The following is a 15486-nucleotide window of genomic DNA, read 5'->3' on the forward strand; positions in this document are numbered from 1 at the left end:
AAATATTCTATGCAGAACTAGGAACAGCTCCTCAAAGAAAAATGCTTGGAAACGGGTAATTGGAATGAACTATATGCATTTTCACTGAGCTTTGAAAGAAACTGTGAGAAAAAAGATCTTCGATCTGTTCCCAAGTATATATTTTTTTCTCTTAAAGAACACCATGTGAGGAATTTTGACAGTGTCTGCATTCTAATGGGAACATCTCAGGAAGAAGAGGCTTATCTATATTTTTGCCTCGTTAGGGCCATGATGGGCGCCGTTTATCAGGCATAAAAAGAAAGGAGAAAACCCAGAAGGTAGTTCTTTTCTGGACAATTATGTGTTCTGGCTCTTAAGTACTTTCCCTTTGCCATGGATGTGAATATTTTAAAAGCCAAAGAAACCCCTCCACTTGAGCTACAGATGGCCACAGGAACCAAACAAGAATGCTAACAATCCATTCCAAAAGGCCAACAAAACACCCCAAAAAAATAAAAACATGGTGAGTGCCAAGTTCTACACTGCACATCCATACTGACGCCATGTCCATCTAAATGGTGCCAGTAGGACTGGAAAGTGACAGTAATGTGAAGGAGCGGCAGTGACCCTGAGGGTAAAAACCAACGTGTCTGTTGAAACCATCACCACCACCACCACGACCCCCCACCACAAAAAAGACATGAAACAAGATGCTGCAAGAACATTCTTTTTCCTTCTAACAGGGATGTGTTAACTTCATTATTCAGAATCCTTTGATTACCCTTTTCAAAAGTTTTTTTGTTGAGTTTAATTTTCAAGGCTGTTAACCACTGATGCCAACTTAATTATAGCAAGCAAGCAACCAACTCATAATGTATGATGCCAATTGTTAGTTTTACTTTAGCTTCACATTAGATTTGGACTTCTCTGCTCATTTGTAACTTTCTGAGCCAGGAAGGTTTCTGCACAGTCACTTGTCTTTTCTCAGGTGGTGTCTCTGTGCCCCCATTTGCCATGGGGGATTGAGGAAATAGATATTTATGACTTATTATCTCAGTATTAACAGTGCCCTTCAATAATTTATGAAACTGTGCCCTTGCAGTTTTAACCTGGAAGTCCTTCTGCTTATTGTTCTGAAAGGCTAAGATTAACATAGAGGGGCTCAAACCTGAATCATCACTTTCTTGCACAAAAATTCACCCAAATGAAGGAAAAATAGAGTCACTGGTGGCATAATGGCTCCAGATGAGATAAGCCAAGAACATCTAAGTCTTTAACCCAAACCCTTGTACCTGTTGCCAGAATATGGCATTCTCTTCTGTAGAAGATATCCTTGCCCTAGAATGGAGTTACACTCTTATATCTCAGCATTCAGTGAACCCAAATTCTGGAATGTCACAGAAATCTTGAATTAAGCTTCAGGACATCACTCACTAGTGTTATGTATTCCTTTCCTTTTCCAAGACATGACAGTGATTTAGGATGAAGGTCCTTTGACAATGCATTTCGGTGTTCACTTTAGGCAAAAGAGGAAGTGATGTTCAGGAGAGAGAATCTTTCCTGTTCTTTATCCCAGGCCTCCCAGAGGCATTGTGCTCGACTTTCTAATTTCGTGCATGGATTTCTCAAAAGCTGATTTGGCAGCCACTATAGTTGGCCACCCAAAAGCCACTGCCATCTTCCTTACAGCAAGTCATGGCCATGAGACAACATTCTGACCAACGGAAAATAAGCAGAATTCTCTTAGGGACCTTTGGGAGAGCTTTCTTTTTCTTAGTCAAAGGAAAAACTGAAGATAAAAACTCCTGATGCTATACTTTCCCTTTACCTTGGACACAGCAGCCATCTTATGACCAAGAGGCAACAAGCCTTGGAAAGCCAACATGCTTTGGAAGTGAGAAGGCAAACGGAGAGAAGCTGATTTTTGACAGCATCACAGAGCTATAGGGACCACCCCAGGTCCACCTACGACTGGACTGCCTTGATGGCTTCAGTCCCTGCTTGTTACTTGCTGCCAAAAACAGGGATTCAGTAGGTGAGGTCTGGAGTGTAGGCAAGAGTACATGGGAATCTATCGGCAGCAATAGCTGGTTATTCTCTTCTGAAGCTCAGCCCCATAGACTAAGAAGGGGGAAAGCACAGTGCTTCTTGAGGCCTAGGAGTTGTGCAGCCAGAGCTGGAGAATTGTACTTAGGTTCCAGGACAACGATATTAATGATATTCAATAATGGGGCAAGAATACAATTAGTTGGCTCTTAGAGCTCAGTGAAACAGTATAAGTGGGAGGCAGAGAGCAAAATCATGGGCTATTTCCCATGACCCTGCTTCCCTTCATGCTTTAGCTTTCCCAAATTAGTTTAGAAGTATGCCCTCCACCCCGACAACCCCCCTCCCCAGGCCGCGCTTACAAGTCTGGATGGCTCTTGTCTTGTGGAGCATCTCCATTTGTATTTCCAACTTGCATCTCCTGTGTGAGAGAGGCCTGGGGGTGGGGGGCAAAGGTCTGCTGGGGGAGTACAAGTATGTGTCTGTGTGCAGGGACGCGAGGTGGGGGTACTTTCTCCCTTAGGAGGTTCACACCAAGATAGAGCTCTGCAGTGCCACAGAGTTCCAAGTAACAGAAACCTCTGGCTGACCGGACTGGCTAGGCAGTGACCCGTCCCCAGCTGGCTTGACTACCACGTGGCTGGACGCTGTAGAGCGAGGTGTGTGTGTGTGTGTGTGTGTGTGTGTGTGTGTGAGCGCATGCGCGCAAATGCGTGCACTTTCAGAAAATACTCCTATGCAGATCTCAGCTAGATTGGCCCTGAAAGTGAGCTGATAAACTAGAAAAACTGAGGTGTGTGACACTTCAGATTGTTCCTTAAATGACAACTGTGACTAATAGGCATCAGTCAGCTTATTCTAGTTTTTTTCTGAGAAGCAAATAATATACTAAACTTACCTTTGCTCTATTTTTCTTCCTATGCTAGGGATTTAAGCTCCCTCATTTCTGATCTAATATTTTTTAAATGCCAATCAATCTATCTGGTTTTGCTTGGAACTTGATTTCTTCAAGTACACTCATTCAGCAAATATTTGTTGGGTGTCTACATACCAGGGAGTGAGTCTAAGTGTGTGAGTGTGTGTGGGGGGGGGGGAGGGAGGGGGAGAGAGAGAGAGAGAGAGAGAGAGAGAGAGAGAGAGAATGAATATGAGACAGAGACAGACAGACAGGAGGAGGAGGAAGGTGGGGGAAGTAAGCCACAGGGATGAGCACTGTATCCAGAAATGAAAGCCATGAATGCGCTCTAGTGCATAAAGCTGTAGTTTAGTTGGATTAGGGCAACATATTCTAAAACACTGAACGGTTCCGGCGCCAGGCACACTGCTTGGCTGGAGAATGAACAAAGATAAAATTGTCAGAACACCCTGCTGTCAAGTCCAGCCTTCACCTGCACCACGAAGGTCAAGTCTGAAATGCTTCTCCCCAGGCACAGGTAAGCAGGGGCCCTGGCTGGCCTTTCTACACCCAGCCTGTTTCTACAGGGGGTTGCTTTAGTCTCTCTAGACCTTATCCCACTCTTACATAAACCGTCTGCATCTGCCTTGCCTTACTCTTCTTTTGCTTCCAACAGCAAGTGGCAGGCTGCGTAGAAAGTCGTTTGACCTTTCAAAGAAAGTTAGCTCAGGCTTCACTCTCCAGGTGCGGCTCCGCCCACCTGCTGCCTTGCCCGCTGAAGGCCGGGAAATTCTCCAAAGACTCTGGGATGGCTTTGAAGCCCAGATCTCTTTGCACTCCCAGCTTGGATGTCTTCACTGGGTGGAAAACTAGTCAACCTGCCCAGCCTCTCATTGTTTCTGAACAGATTCTCTGAAGTTAACGGGAGACCCAAGTGGTTTGCTAGATTTTGCATGAGCAATAAAACAGTGCATAAAACCCACGGCCCGGCGTCAGTTAATACACCTGCTTCCGCAGATGCTCTTTGAAGAAGCCTCAGCGGAGGGCACTGTAAACTGCTCTGCACATTCGCATGCGTGCTGAGCAGAGCACGCACGGGCGACAGCGGGCCCAGCGCGGCGCGCCTGGCGCCACCCGCCTCTGGCACTGTCTCTAGTCGTTTCTCTGCTCCCGCCAACAAGTCCAAGAAATAGAAAAACATAAAAAGCTATTGTCCATGTCCAGTGAGAAATGAAATGCACTGGACCAAGTATCACAACTTCCTTAAAATAATACAACACTTCATCACTTTTGCATCTGGATCCCTCTCATGGCTTGCAAAGTCATAAAGCTCGAAATCAACGTCGTGAACCATCACTGCTTTTTTCTATTTAAAATGCATTCCTTTAAAAAAGCAATTTATTAGAAGCTCTCTATGGTTTCACCTTATCTAAAGCACTTAATTCAGTTCATCTCCTGCTTTGCTTTGTACTGTTGGAAGCAATCAGAAGATTGGAAGCAAAGTATTAATAAGAGAACATGCCCTGCAGCTCTGGCCTGTGCAAACAGCTCCTGAATTACAATGTAGCCAAACCCCAAAGTTTAGCACCGATAGAAAGAATTGATGGCATATCCCATCATTCTTTTCTTTATATGCAGGCTGATTCAACCCAGGTTGGGTTGAAGCTCCTAAATTATAGGCAAGGCCTTTTGTAGAATGCCCAGGGGAGGAAACATATTGTTCTTCTACCAGCAACTCTCTTTACCCCAAAATACTATCACTCCTACCACAATGAAAACTGTAGGTAAGCAAGAATCTAGCTTAGTTGTTAAGGAGGGAATAACAGAGAAAAAAAAAAAAAGACTTCTCACTTTTAAAGGAGTACATAATTCTGCCTACATAAAAGCTGTGATCAGTGATTTGGTCAGAGAGAAAAGATTTGCACATGTTCCCTGAGTATTGGTTGTGGGTGACCTAATCACACCAGAATCTCATCTCCTTAATCAAAATCCCTCCCCGCAATAAGTCTCAACCGGCTCTACCCTCAAGCTTTCTCAAGGGAAGAAAGAAAAATGGACTGCTCAGGAGGTTTCAAGCTTCAGGAAAGAAGATGCCTTTCTTCTCATCTGTACAATTATAAATTAAGATCTCTTCTGGCCAACACGGTGCACGGCCCCTAGGAACCCTGGCCTATCAGTGAGGTCAGGTGTTGGGACAGGCAGCTGGTATCCCAGTAAGACAGTCAGGAATTAAGGAATAGCCCATGCAGATGCCTGAGGATTCTTGTGGTTGACACCTACCAATTCAAGATCCTCTCCTGGAGAAGCACATTAATCTTTAAAGATGGCAGCGGATGGAAAGCCCAGTGCTTGGCCCATGGATGCTTGATGAGTGGGAACTCCTTTGCCCTGCAGCTCACTGGAATGACTTCCTTTTGGCAAAGCCTCAGTAAGTAAATCGGCTCATCCATCTGTGAAGTTCACAAGCATGCCCCATCCCACCCACCCCGTCTCATGTCTCATCCCCTCCAGGAATTTAGGCATTTTCCAAACCTGAGCCTTCCTATCAGTCCCCTGTACAAGTAGGAGGAAAGACATCTCCAAATGAGATGTGAAATGGATGAATTAAAAAAATATCACCCTAAACCAAAGAAAGCCAGTCACAAAAGGCCACATATTCCATAGTTTCATTTATGTGAAATGTCCAGAATAGGCAAATCCACAGAGACAGAAAATAGACTAGTGGTTCCCAGATTAGTGACTGCTAACAGGTACAGGGGTTTTGGGGGGGTGATGAAAATGTTCTGGAATTAAATATCTGGAAGTAGGTTATACTTACAACTCTGAATATACTAAAGACCACTGAATTATACACTTCAAAAGGGTGAGTTTTGTAGAACCTAGATTATATCTCAAAAATTGTTATTAAAGAATGCAAAAAAATGGCATTTTAATGATGGAAGAAATCCTAGGGAAGGGAAAGGACCTGAATTTCAATCCCACTGTCTGTGTAGTCTTTAGCAAATTGCTCAACCTCTCTGCATCTCAGATTTACCAACTCTCAAGTTAAGATATTATCTCACTGTGAACCTTTTAAGCTAATTATGAGGGTCCTGTTGTAAGGAATTCAAAGTTACATTCAAGGACTCTCAGTCTGAGAACGGAGGAGATGGTGTGCAAAGTAACGAGATAGTGTGCAAAGTAATGTAGGCTAAGATATCTGGGCCGTCTTCAGAGGCAGGTACAGATAGCAGATGAAGCAACTCCTGGGGAGCATTCCGGCAGCTTTCTCCTTTTAGGATTGATTCCAAAAGTTGGTTATGCTGACAGCATTTCTCACTGTCTCACGTTGCACAAGAAAACTGGTGGCCTGTCTCTACATCTTACAGGGGAGGAAACTCAGCCTGTGGGACATTAAAAAATCTCTTTAAAGTTACCAAGCACAGGGAGCCAGGTACGTGGGCATTGTCTTTTCCAATAGGGCTAAGTGCCCTTCCCACTCAAGTACTAAAAACAGGGGCTGGGGTATCGAATCCTTCTGCAGAGCGTGCTAATAAACCTTTTCCAGATTTGGGTGTTAGAATTTAAGTCATTCAATCATTCCAATTTTTTTTTGAAAGATTTTATTTATTCATTCATGAGACACACAGAGAGGCAGAGACATAGGCAGAGGGAGCCTGATGTGGGACTCAGTCCCAGGATCTGGGATGATGACCTGAGCCAAAGGCAGATGCTCAACCACTGAGCCACCCAGGGGCCCTCATTCATTCTAGAAGTTTGAAAGTAAAAAGAAAGGGAAGGATTAAGGGTGGGAGGGAGGGACTCAGGAGGGAGAAGGAGACGGGGCAGAGGCAGGCAAGAAGAAAGCAGGGAAGGAGAGAGAGAGAGGGAGAAAGGGAGGAAGCAGGCTGCAGAGTCAGATCTTTTTGTTTCAGGAATATATCAAGGAAGCAGATTTCCTTCCAAAGTTCAAAGGAAACGGTATGTTTTGTTTTCATACTCCGCTCCATTTTTCACTTGGGAAAAAACCTCAGCTTTGAAGCGTCTCTGTTTAAACTCATTAGGAAAACCATCAATGATGGAAGCTTTTGTGAAATTGTAGTGGGAGGAATTAGTGCTATGGGAGAGCTGGATCAATCTTCAAACATTTCATCTATGGAGATGGGAGGTCTCGCTAGCTGCTTGTTCAGCTGGGAAGTTAACATAAACAAATGCTTCACTTACTGGAGAGTCCAAGGGACTAATGACACTTGGTATTTACTCTCCGAATACTTCCTCAGCAGCCCCCCCCCCCCCCCCCCCCCCCCGTGCCTGCCACCTGAAAAGGATGGATGCTTGAGGACTAACTGAACAAACCAACTGGCAAAATGACTTGCCCGGAAGAGAGAGGTGTTCTTTTAGTGTTCTGCTGGAAGAGACAGAGTGCTATTGACTTCACTGCACAGAATCTTTTCCTGTGTAATTCATAGCTTGATCAAGTTTGACATGGAAACCTTTATAGCAGGACTGTGTTAACATTTGAGGATATCTTTCTTGGCATCTGAGTATTTTTTTTTTTTTTTAAAGTTTTGCAACCCGTTCAAGTCTCCTTAGCAAAATTAAAATAGGGTGATTTGGTTTTGACTCGGGTTCTTCACTTCATTCTTAGAGCACAGTGCATAGCGTGTGGAATTGATCCAAAATGAATTTGAGAGTGAGAAAGTAAGGACTGCAGGTGGGATGCAGGAGATGACAGGAGAGAAGAAAGGTAGACAGCGGCAGACAGGGAACAGTGGAAGATTATCAGATACTATTGGTGCTCTTAACAAAATTGTTCTAGAAAAAATGTTAGAAAATGTCTTTGTGCATACAATATAAGGTAGATTAATTTATGATCTGAATGTCTGCAAAGGAATAGGACTTAATAGTTTTCTTTTTCTGACACTAATTATATAGATGTACATGCAAACATATATAGGTAAGAACATAAAAAGACAGCACATACATGGACATGCCATCTGGGTGCACGTACATGCCTGCGTGTGCCTTAAATAAATGAATCCATGTATAAAGGAACTATGATATAATACTAATTAACAGAACTGACCCTTTTTCCTTTCGAGTCTACTCCAAGGACAAACTAGAGCCTATTATTTTAAATTGTGGGAAAATTAAGCAGTGCATAGACACAAGAAAAGATAGTAGAAACGAGAAGCTAACCATAACCGAACAGTAGATGACTGATTATTCTGGGGACATCAGGTCCTCATTTGCTTTCCCTTATTTAGCTCGTGAGAAAATAGGGCATAAAATTAACCTATCCGAGGCATGGAACCATCCCTGCCCAACTGAATGGGCAACTAACTAATCCAAAAGGAAAACAACCATTACTTATACAACCATAATGTAGATGCAACATGGCATATAAATCAGTAACTCTTGTATTGCAAAACAGACAAATAGATTAATGCATGTTGCAAAGGATGGGTGAAGAGATCGATTAGGTTACTGATTCAGACCATGAACTTTCTCTCAATATACTGCATTTAACTTTTAAATAAGGTTTAGGAGAACCTGTAACATTTTGCTCACTGACAGAGCTATATTTTACTTAGGGCAGAAATTGGCTAGTCTATAAAAATTAAATTATGCCCCTTTCACTGTATCTAGTCAAGAGGAAAAACTCTAATTACAAGATTGCACTGTCAAACAAATGCAAATTCACATGCTTTATATCCTGGTTTAAAAATTCATATGGGGGGAGCTTCTATTCTGAACCGAGAATCAATATTTGAAATATTTTTCAGAGTGCAGTGATAAGCCAGGGCAAAAGAAATGTCATTATCAAGGGTGCTGGTAAGTAGATGCTAACTCATTAAGAGCAGAACTTGTGAGAACAAGTCATTTGTTATGCAAACATTTAAATATCAATTAGTAAGGACAATGAAAGAAAGTTTTCCTTCCCCCACAGCCCAGTGCCTTATTACTCTAGAAATGACCAAGGGGAAAAAGAGCAGTGGAAAAAAATCTCCGCACCTAATAGGAATGTCTCTCTGGGGAATAGGTAAAGGTTAATTTTAAACGTACTTCCCAATTGAAAATTAAATGTACCTGCCTCAAAATTCCTAAGAGCTGAGTTTGCAGGCTTAATCCAGAAAGGACTAACTAAAGGCCTGAGTATATTGCATCACTGGTATTTTTTTGGAAAGAGAATGCCTCTTATCACTGCTTAATGTCAAACGTGCTTGGTTCATTACAATCTCTTATTCTGTTAAAAACTGTGCTTTTCCTAGACCTATGAAAACTGCCAGTCCACAGAGCACTAGGCTTTAAAAATCCTACTGGTTGGTTCTCATCTTCATTTAAAATCCATTTCGTGGCCTGTCCAGTCAACCAGTTCACTAAGCCTGTCAGGTGAATATGGTGGACATGAAGACCATCTAAATCTTTAGCACTCGGCCTAAATTATCCTTCCGGGCAAACCTCAGTGGCATGTTTTACTATAGAAGGTGCTGGTTCAGGAAAGCAGGGGCCTCTTGGTAACAGTCGGCCAGTGGACATGGACCAGATCTGTAACTTTTCTGGCCCCTCATTTCCTCCTCTAGAATACAAAAAAGTTGGTCCAGACTCAGGGCACCCCAGAGTCACTTGGGGAGACCCACAGCTGGGTATTTCACAGACTTAGTGAACTGGCTTCTTCAAGGGTGAGGGGAGGCATGTGGATTTCAACAAAACTTCCAGGACAATTCTGATGTGCACCTTTAATTCTGTGTCACTGGGACCTTTTAGTTCTAATGCACTAAGATTCTCAGAATAAGAGGTTATTGGTCCAATGAAAATAATTCTGACTTCGGTTCCTAAGGGTATGATGTAACAGGTGTGACTTTCTTTCCCCAGAGTGGAAAAGCTAACTCTGCAAACGCTGGTGGGTCGGGGCCTAAGGAAACAAAGGCTGCAAAAGAAGACTACCAGATTTCCTGAGATGCTCCACGCGAAGCACCCAGAAAAGTACGGGCTGTGTAGGGCATGCACGCTCTTCGGACTGTGATGACTGTACTACCTGTGGTCACTTCACAGTCAAATCTGAGTTTGGCTCTCCATCCCTGCTAGCACGAGAAGGGTTGAGAGCCACTTAAATTGATTGGTCTGACAACTACTAGGAGATGAAAATGGAAGTGCCTTGGAAGGATCACACCCCCAAACACTGTTCTTTTGATGCAGGGACATGCATTTGGCTGACTTCTACTGAAGTCAGGCTTAAAATCTGTGTCCCTCCCCTTATAACAGGTTTTTCCGTTGAGTCCGTCAACTGTTTTTCAGACTTCACAACTGGTGTTGCTTTATTATTTCACTCTCTGGTCCAGGACACATGCCTGAGGGAACTGAGTTTGGAGAGAAGGAGCCCACCTCAATCTAACTAATAGCAACTTCAGGCCTGGCACTTAGAGACTATGCTAAAGGGTTCCCATAGATAACATTGGCATTATGATGCCCGCTTTGCCTTTCTTACAGCATTGTTTGGAGCAGAGAATAGAGCGAGAGGAAAAACAGCACTTTGAAAATGGAATGTGTGATATTTATCTTACATACACTTCTAGGAAGAAGTAGCTCTCTGAAAAAGGACACCTCATCTGGCTGTAGTTTGGTTCATATCTTTCTCTCGTCTCAAACATATCCCAGCTTATAAAACACAATACCCAGATAAGCAGTGGCCTAGAGAATCCCAAGAAAGTTCCTAATGTGTCCACAGTTTATCCCCCCGTCCACATTTTTTTTTTCCTGGCTCTAAACTACCACCTGGAAGAAAGCTGCAAATATTTGGAAGAAAAAAAAACAAAAACAAACACTACAGTATTCAGAGCGATTCCAACTAAAATCAAAGCAGTTCCTCTAGTAGGAGGGCAGAGTTTTGCTCAGGTAAAATGCTCAGGAATGCAACACAAGGAGAATAGAAACCATTATCAAAATCATAGATATCAATCTTAGCTACAAAATCATCACTAAATTTTGTTTTGCTTTTGTGATAGCCCCAATCCCAGGACAAATGACAAAACAACAGTTGCGGCTTTTCTTGGGACACGTTATCCTTGAGAGCAGTTATGTCTCAGGCTTCCCCAAAGAGCGATTTGGGTGGAAGGAAACCATACCTAATGACCTATAAAGACCAGCTTTTAAAACTGTGCATGTGGGTGGCCCTGGTGGCGCAGCGGCTTGGCGCCGCCTGCAGCCTGAGGTGTGATCCTGGAGACCGGGGATCAAGTCCCATGTCGAGCTCCCTGCATGGAGCCTGCTTCTCCCTCTGCCTCTCTCTCTGTGTCTCTCATGAATAAATAAATAAAATCTTAAAATAAAATAAAAAATAAACTAAAACTGTGCATGTGCACCACACCATGGCACAGTGATGAGCTAGCTATCTGATCCTCCAATATCCCTGTGGTTGGCAACAGGGCATTTCCAGGCCCTTCTCTGAGAAGAAACTACTTTTCCAAGGTGCTGCCTTTAAAACTGGAGCCCTGGCATTCATTTGCTAGTGGATTCAGAGAATCCCTTCCCAGATTTAATCCCTTCAACCAAAAGCTCTGTGGGCCCCTACAGTTCAGCAGACTAAAGGGGAGCAGAATTTTGGCTCAATCTACATCATTCACCACAAGATGCTATTTCCCATATGTTTATTATCCTGAAAATGGCAAGGTCTCTGTTGATGGATTTGACCTTGGAATGGAAGCTGGAGTTCCACCCATTTCCCCAAAGGTGTACTTGTGGGAGGACTCTGATTTCTGGTGAGACGATGGGGAGGCGGACCTGGGGAGTTACAGGAAGTGGACAGTAAGACGACTGGGGTCAGAGGGAGTAAGTGAGGTTTCGCCTCACAAGACCCGCTTCCGCTCTGCACAAAGCCCAGCACCTCTCATCAGCTAAGCTTGTGAGGCTGGAAACTACATTCCTCTGAACAATCTTGGCAATTTGTGCCTGAAATTTGATGCAGTAGCTCTAAAATTAAATAAAGATCCTGTAGTGTTCTTCTAAGAAATATGGCGTGGCTCTGTGACAAAACACATTTTTCAAGCTCTGACCTCTGGGAACTTCAACTAGCTTCATATTTCAGGCTGACACTGCTCACAGGCTACTGTCTAGTAGCCCAAGCGGAGCTGGTTATCCATATATTTTCCAGTCTCCTGATCAGCTTTTTAGCAGAGGGAGGTGAGGGGAGTAAATAAAAAGAGGAGAGCCACTAATTTAAATGCACTTCCCCTCCCGAGTCCCTTGGGGAGAAGCCCTGGTAATTAACTCTAATGAGATTAAAGTGACTCGAAACTCTTCATTTTGCCAGCACCGTAAAAGTGAACCTGCGATAAGCGGCGTGTGTGCATTAAATCAAAGTCGGTCCCCTCCCCGGTAAGGAGGTGCCCTCCCTCCCCAACTCCTACCGCGGGCCCGCGCGGGCCTCGAGGGGCGCTACCGGGGTCTCACCCGCGCTTTGCTCCATCACTTCTTTCTGGCACATGTCTTGCACGTTCACCGTGCAATTCACGATGAACTCGGGGGAGGAGCAGTCGTTGTTCAGCTGGAATTCTTCACACTGGTAACACTGGATTTGCAGCGCAGAGCCTGCGGGGACAGACGCAGTCGGGCTCGGACGCAGCCCCCACGGAGACCCCTCGGGAATCGGCGACCCGCCCGGGCCCCAGCCCGCCACGCACGGATCCCGACCCCCGGGGGGCCCCACATACCGACCGGGGGGGGGGGCGGCGCGGCCGCCGGGGTCCCGCAGCAGCCCGACACCCCGGGGGCCGTCCCCCACCGCACTCGGCTTGGCTTCCCCCCCACGCAAGTTGAAAGGGCCGGGGCACAAAGCGAGAGTGAAGTGGCTCCAGAGACTTGCTTCCGCCCCCACCTACAGCGAAGGATTCGCCTAATTGTTAATTGGTTACAAATCACTTAATTGCTATTTTGGCACCACTCACGATTGCGTTCGCAGACGCCTCCTCGGTTCTGAGGCTCGTCGCCAGCGTCCCCGTGCCGCGGCTCCGAGGACCCTCCGCGAGCGCCCCCGAGCCCCGAGCCCCGAGCCCCCGAGCCCCCGAGCCCCCGAGCCCGCGCCGGCCGCCAGGAGCTGCTGCGCCTCGAGCCCCCGGCCCTTCGCGGGACGGTCCCCGCAGCGGCATGGGGTCCCAGCCCGGGCCAGGGGCGTGTGCGCGCAGCCCGAGCCGCGACGCCACCACCATTTGGTCCTGGCTCTCGGGGCAGCCGCTTGGCCGGGGCGCGCGGTCGGGGTGCGCGGCCGGGGTCCGAGAGCCGCTCGCGTAACGGAGGAGTGAGCTGTTCGGCCCCGCTCATCGCCCCAGCCCGGCCCCCCTGCTCGGGTCTGGACCCAACTACCCCGCTGGCGGACAGACCCGACCGCCGCGGAACCCGCGCCTCCCCGCGCCCGCACGCCCGTCGCGCGCCCTGGGCGCAGCACCCCCGCCCCGCCCCGCCCCGCCCCGGCGCGCCCCGGCTGCGCAGCCCGCAGCTCCCCTGCCCGCGGCGTCCGGTACCCCGGCGGGGTCGGGGCTTCACCGCGCCCCCCGCCTCCGCGAGGCCGCACCCCGCTCAGACCGCCCCGGCCCCCGGCCCCCGGCCCCCGGCCCCGCTGCCTCCCCCGACCACGCAGCCGAGCCTCCGCAGCTCGGGTCCCGCACAGCGCCGCCCCCGCCGCTCCGCCTGCAGCGCGGGACGTGGACACTTCGCCTCGCGGCGCCTCGGGGCGCCCCGCCGGGCAACCCCGCGCACCACGGCCCCGGAGGTGGGTGCCCGGGCGGCGAGGGGCGGGCGGGGTCCCGGCCCCGGCGCCCTCCTACCTTGGAGCAAGAACAATCCGCAAAAAGTTGCCGCGATGCCGAGGACCCACATCCTCGCGGAGCCGCGGAGCCGGAGGAGGGCGGGCGCATCAGAGGCGGCGAGCGCGGCGGAGGCTGCCCGGGCCGCAGCGGCTGTGGCTGCCGAGGCTGCTGGGGCCCGCGCTCGCGTCGCCGAGGCCACCGCCGCCGCCAAGAGGAGCCGCAGGTGCCGCCGGCGGCGCCAGCATCGCCCGCGCCCGGGCTCCCGGCTGCGGGGCGCTCTCTTCCCGCCGGCGCTCCCGGAGTTGGCGGCTGACACTGGAGGAACCACTGGCGAGCCGGAGCGCCCAAAAAAGTCTCGCCTCCTCTCCCCACCTCCCACCCCAGGCACCACGTGACGGCTGCCGAGTTGGCGGGGGTGGCGGGCGCGGAAGGCTGGGACCGTCTTTCGCGTCCCCACCCCCTCCTGTCGCCCTGGTCTCCCGCCCCCGCACGTCCCCAGGACCGGGACGCCGCGGGGAGACGGAGGGCGTCGTTTCCCGGGGCCCGAGGCTGCAGGCGGGGCGCGGGGGGAGCAGCAGGTGCGGCGGGGCCGGCCGGGCGCAGACCGCTGGCCGCGCGGGGGTCGGGAGGCTGCGCGCTCGGCCGCGCCCCGCTGCCGGGGTTCCCGGGCTGCCACCGGCCGGGGACGGCGCGGGCGGGCAGCGGGGCCGGGGCCGCCGGCTGGAGGGGCGCGCTCCTGTGCGCCTGGCAAACTTGCACACCTGCCGGCGCCCTGGGGTGGCCGGCGCAGCTGCGCCTCTTTTTCCCCCGGCCCCGGGAGCTCCCGGGTTCAGACCCGGCTTGGCCGCAGCGGGGGGGTGGGGGGGTGGGGGGGGTGCCGAGGCCCCTGCCCGACGGGCGCCGTCACCCCCAGGCAGCCCTGCTCCAGCTGCCGGCGCGCGCGGCAAGAGGGCGCAGCGACCCCGCGACGGTCGCCCGGCCTCGGACAGGGGGGCTCCGGGACAAGTGTCTCGAGTTCCCCCCCGAAGGCAAATCGGGGTGAAGAAGGGGCTCGCTCTCCTCGATCCCTTTGCTCCAAAAGGCCGGGCACCTTCATCCTGCTGTCATCGAAGTCCCGCGTTATTGGCACCAACGCCGGGTCCTCTCCGGCGCGCGCCTTCCCAGCCCGGGACTCCGGCTTAGGCTGCCCGGTCCCCTCCCCATGCCCGCTCCCCGCAGGCAAGCGACCCACCTTGAGTCCTCCGGGGATGCGCAGGTGCGAAGTTCGCCTTCCCACCTGCCGAGCCCGGCAGCAGGTGGAGCGGGAGCCTGGGCGCCCCCACCCCGCTGGGCGCGCGCCCTCTCGCCGCCCCTCCCCCAGTCCCGGTGCAAATAGCTTCCCGAGCTCTGCCCCCCTTCACCCTCCCACGCCTGGGTCACCCCCTGGAGGAAGCTCTCCCTGGCCGGGGCGCTGATTGTTTATTTCCCTATCCTGCCGGCAGAGCGGGTCTGGAAATGGGTTTAAATGACTTTCTTGTAATTCCTCTGCAGAGATCCTTCCCCATCTGCCTCAGGCTCCTTCTGTCCCTTTGCCCCCCTCTTTCTTTCATTTTTAGTGGGTTAACCCCTCGGGGAGACTGAATGCTTTGACCATTACCCGCTTGTCTGCAGACTCTGATCTTACAATTGGCTGAATTACTATCTCTGGAGCAAAGGGGCCGGTTTATTTATTCCTTCCTGGAATTGATTGTTGTAGCACGTGTGAGATTCAAAGAACTGGGCCAAAGGGTTCTTGAACAACTTCTTTTAGGATTTCAGAGGGTG

General features: G+C 49.5%; 1 protein-coding gene across 1 annotated transcript in view; it reads right to left on the reverse strand.

Moving 5' to 3' along the window:
- LYPD1 (LY6/PLAUR domain containing 1) overlaps positions 1-13859 on the reverse strand; it is a 44133-nt gene extending 30274 nt beyond the window's left edge. Inside the window, exons 1-2 of the mRNA XM_038565036.1 lie at positions 13702-13859; positions 12332-12469 (exon numbers count right to left, since the gene is read on the reverse strand). Of these exons, the coding sequence (XP_038420964.1) occupies positions 12332-12469; positions 13702-13753 (190 nt within the window). The 5' untranslated portion in view covers positions 13754-13859. The remainder of the gene's footprint in view (positions 1-12331; positions 12470-13701) is intronic.
- Between the last annotated feature and the right edge of the window lie 1627 nt (positions 13860-15486).

This window comes from Canis lupus, chromosome 19, assembly GCF_011100685.1.
Source record: "Canis lupus familiaris isolate Mischka breed German Shepherd chromosome 19, alternate assembly UU_Cfam_GSD_1.0, whole genome shotgun sequence".
Lineage (NCBI taxonomy): Eukaryota > Metazoa > Chordata > Mammalia > Carnivora > Canidae > Canis > Canis lupus.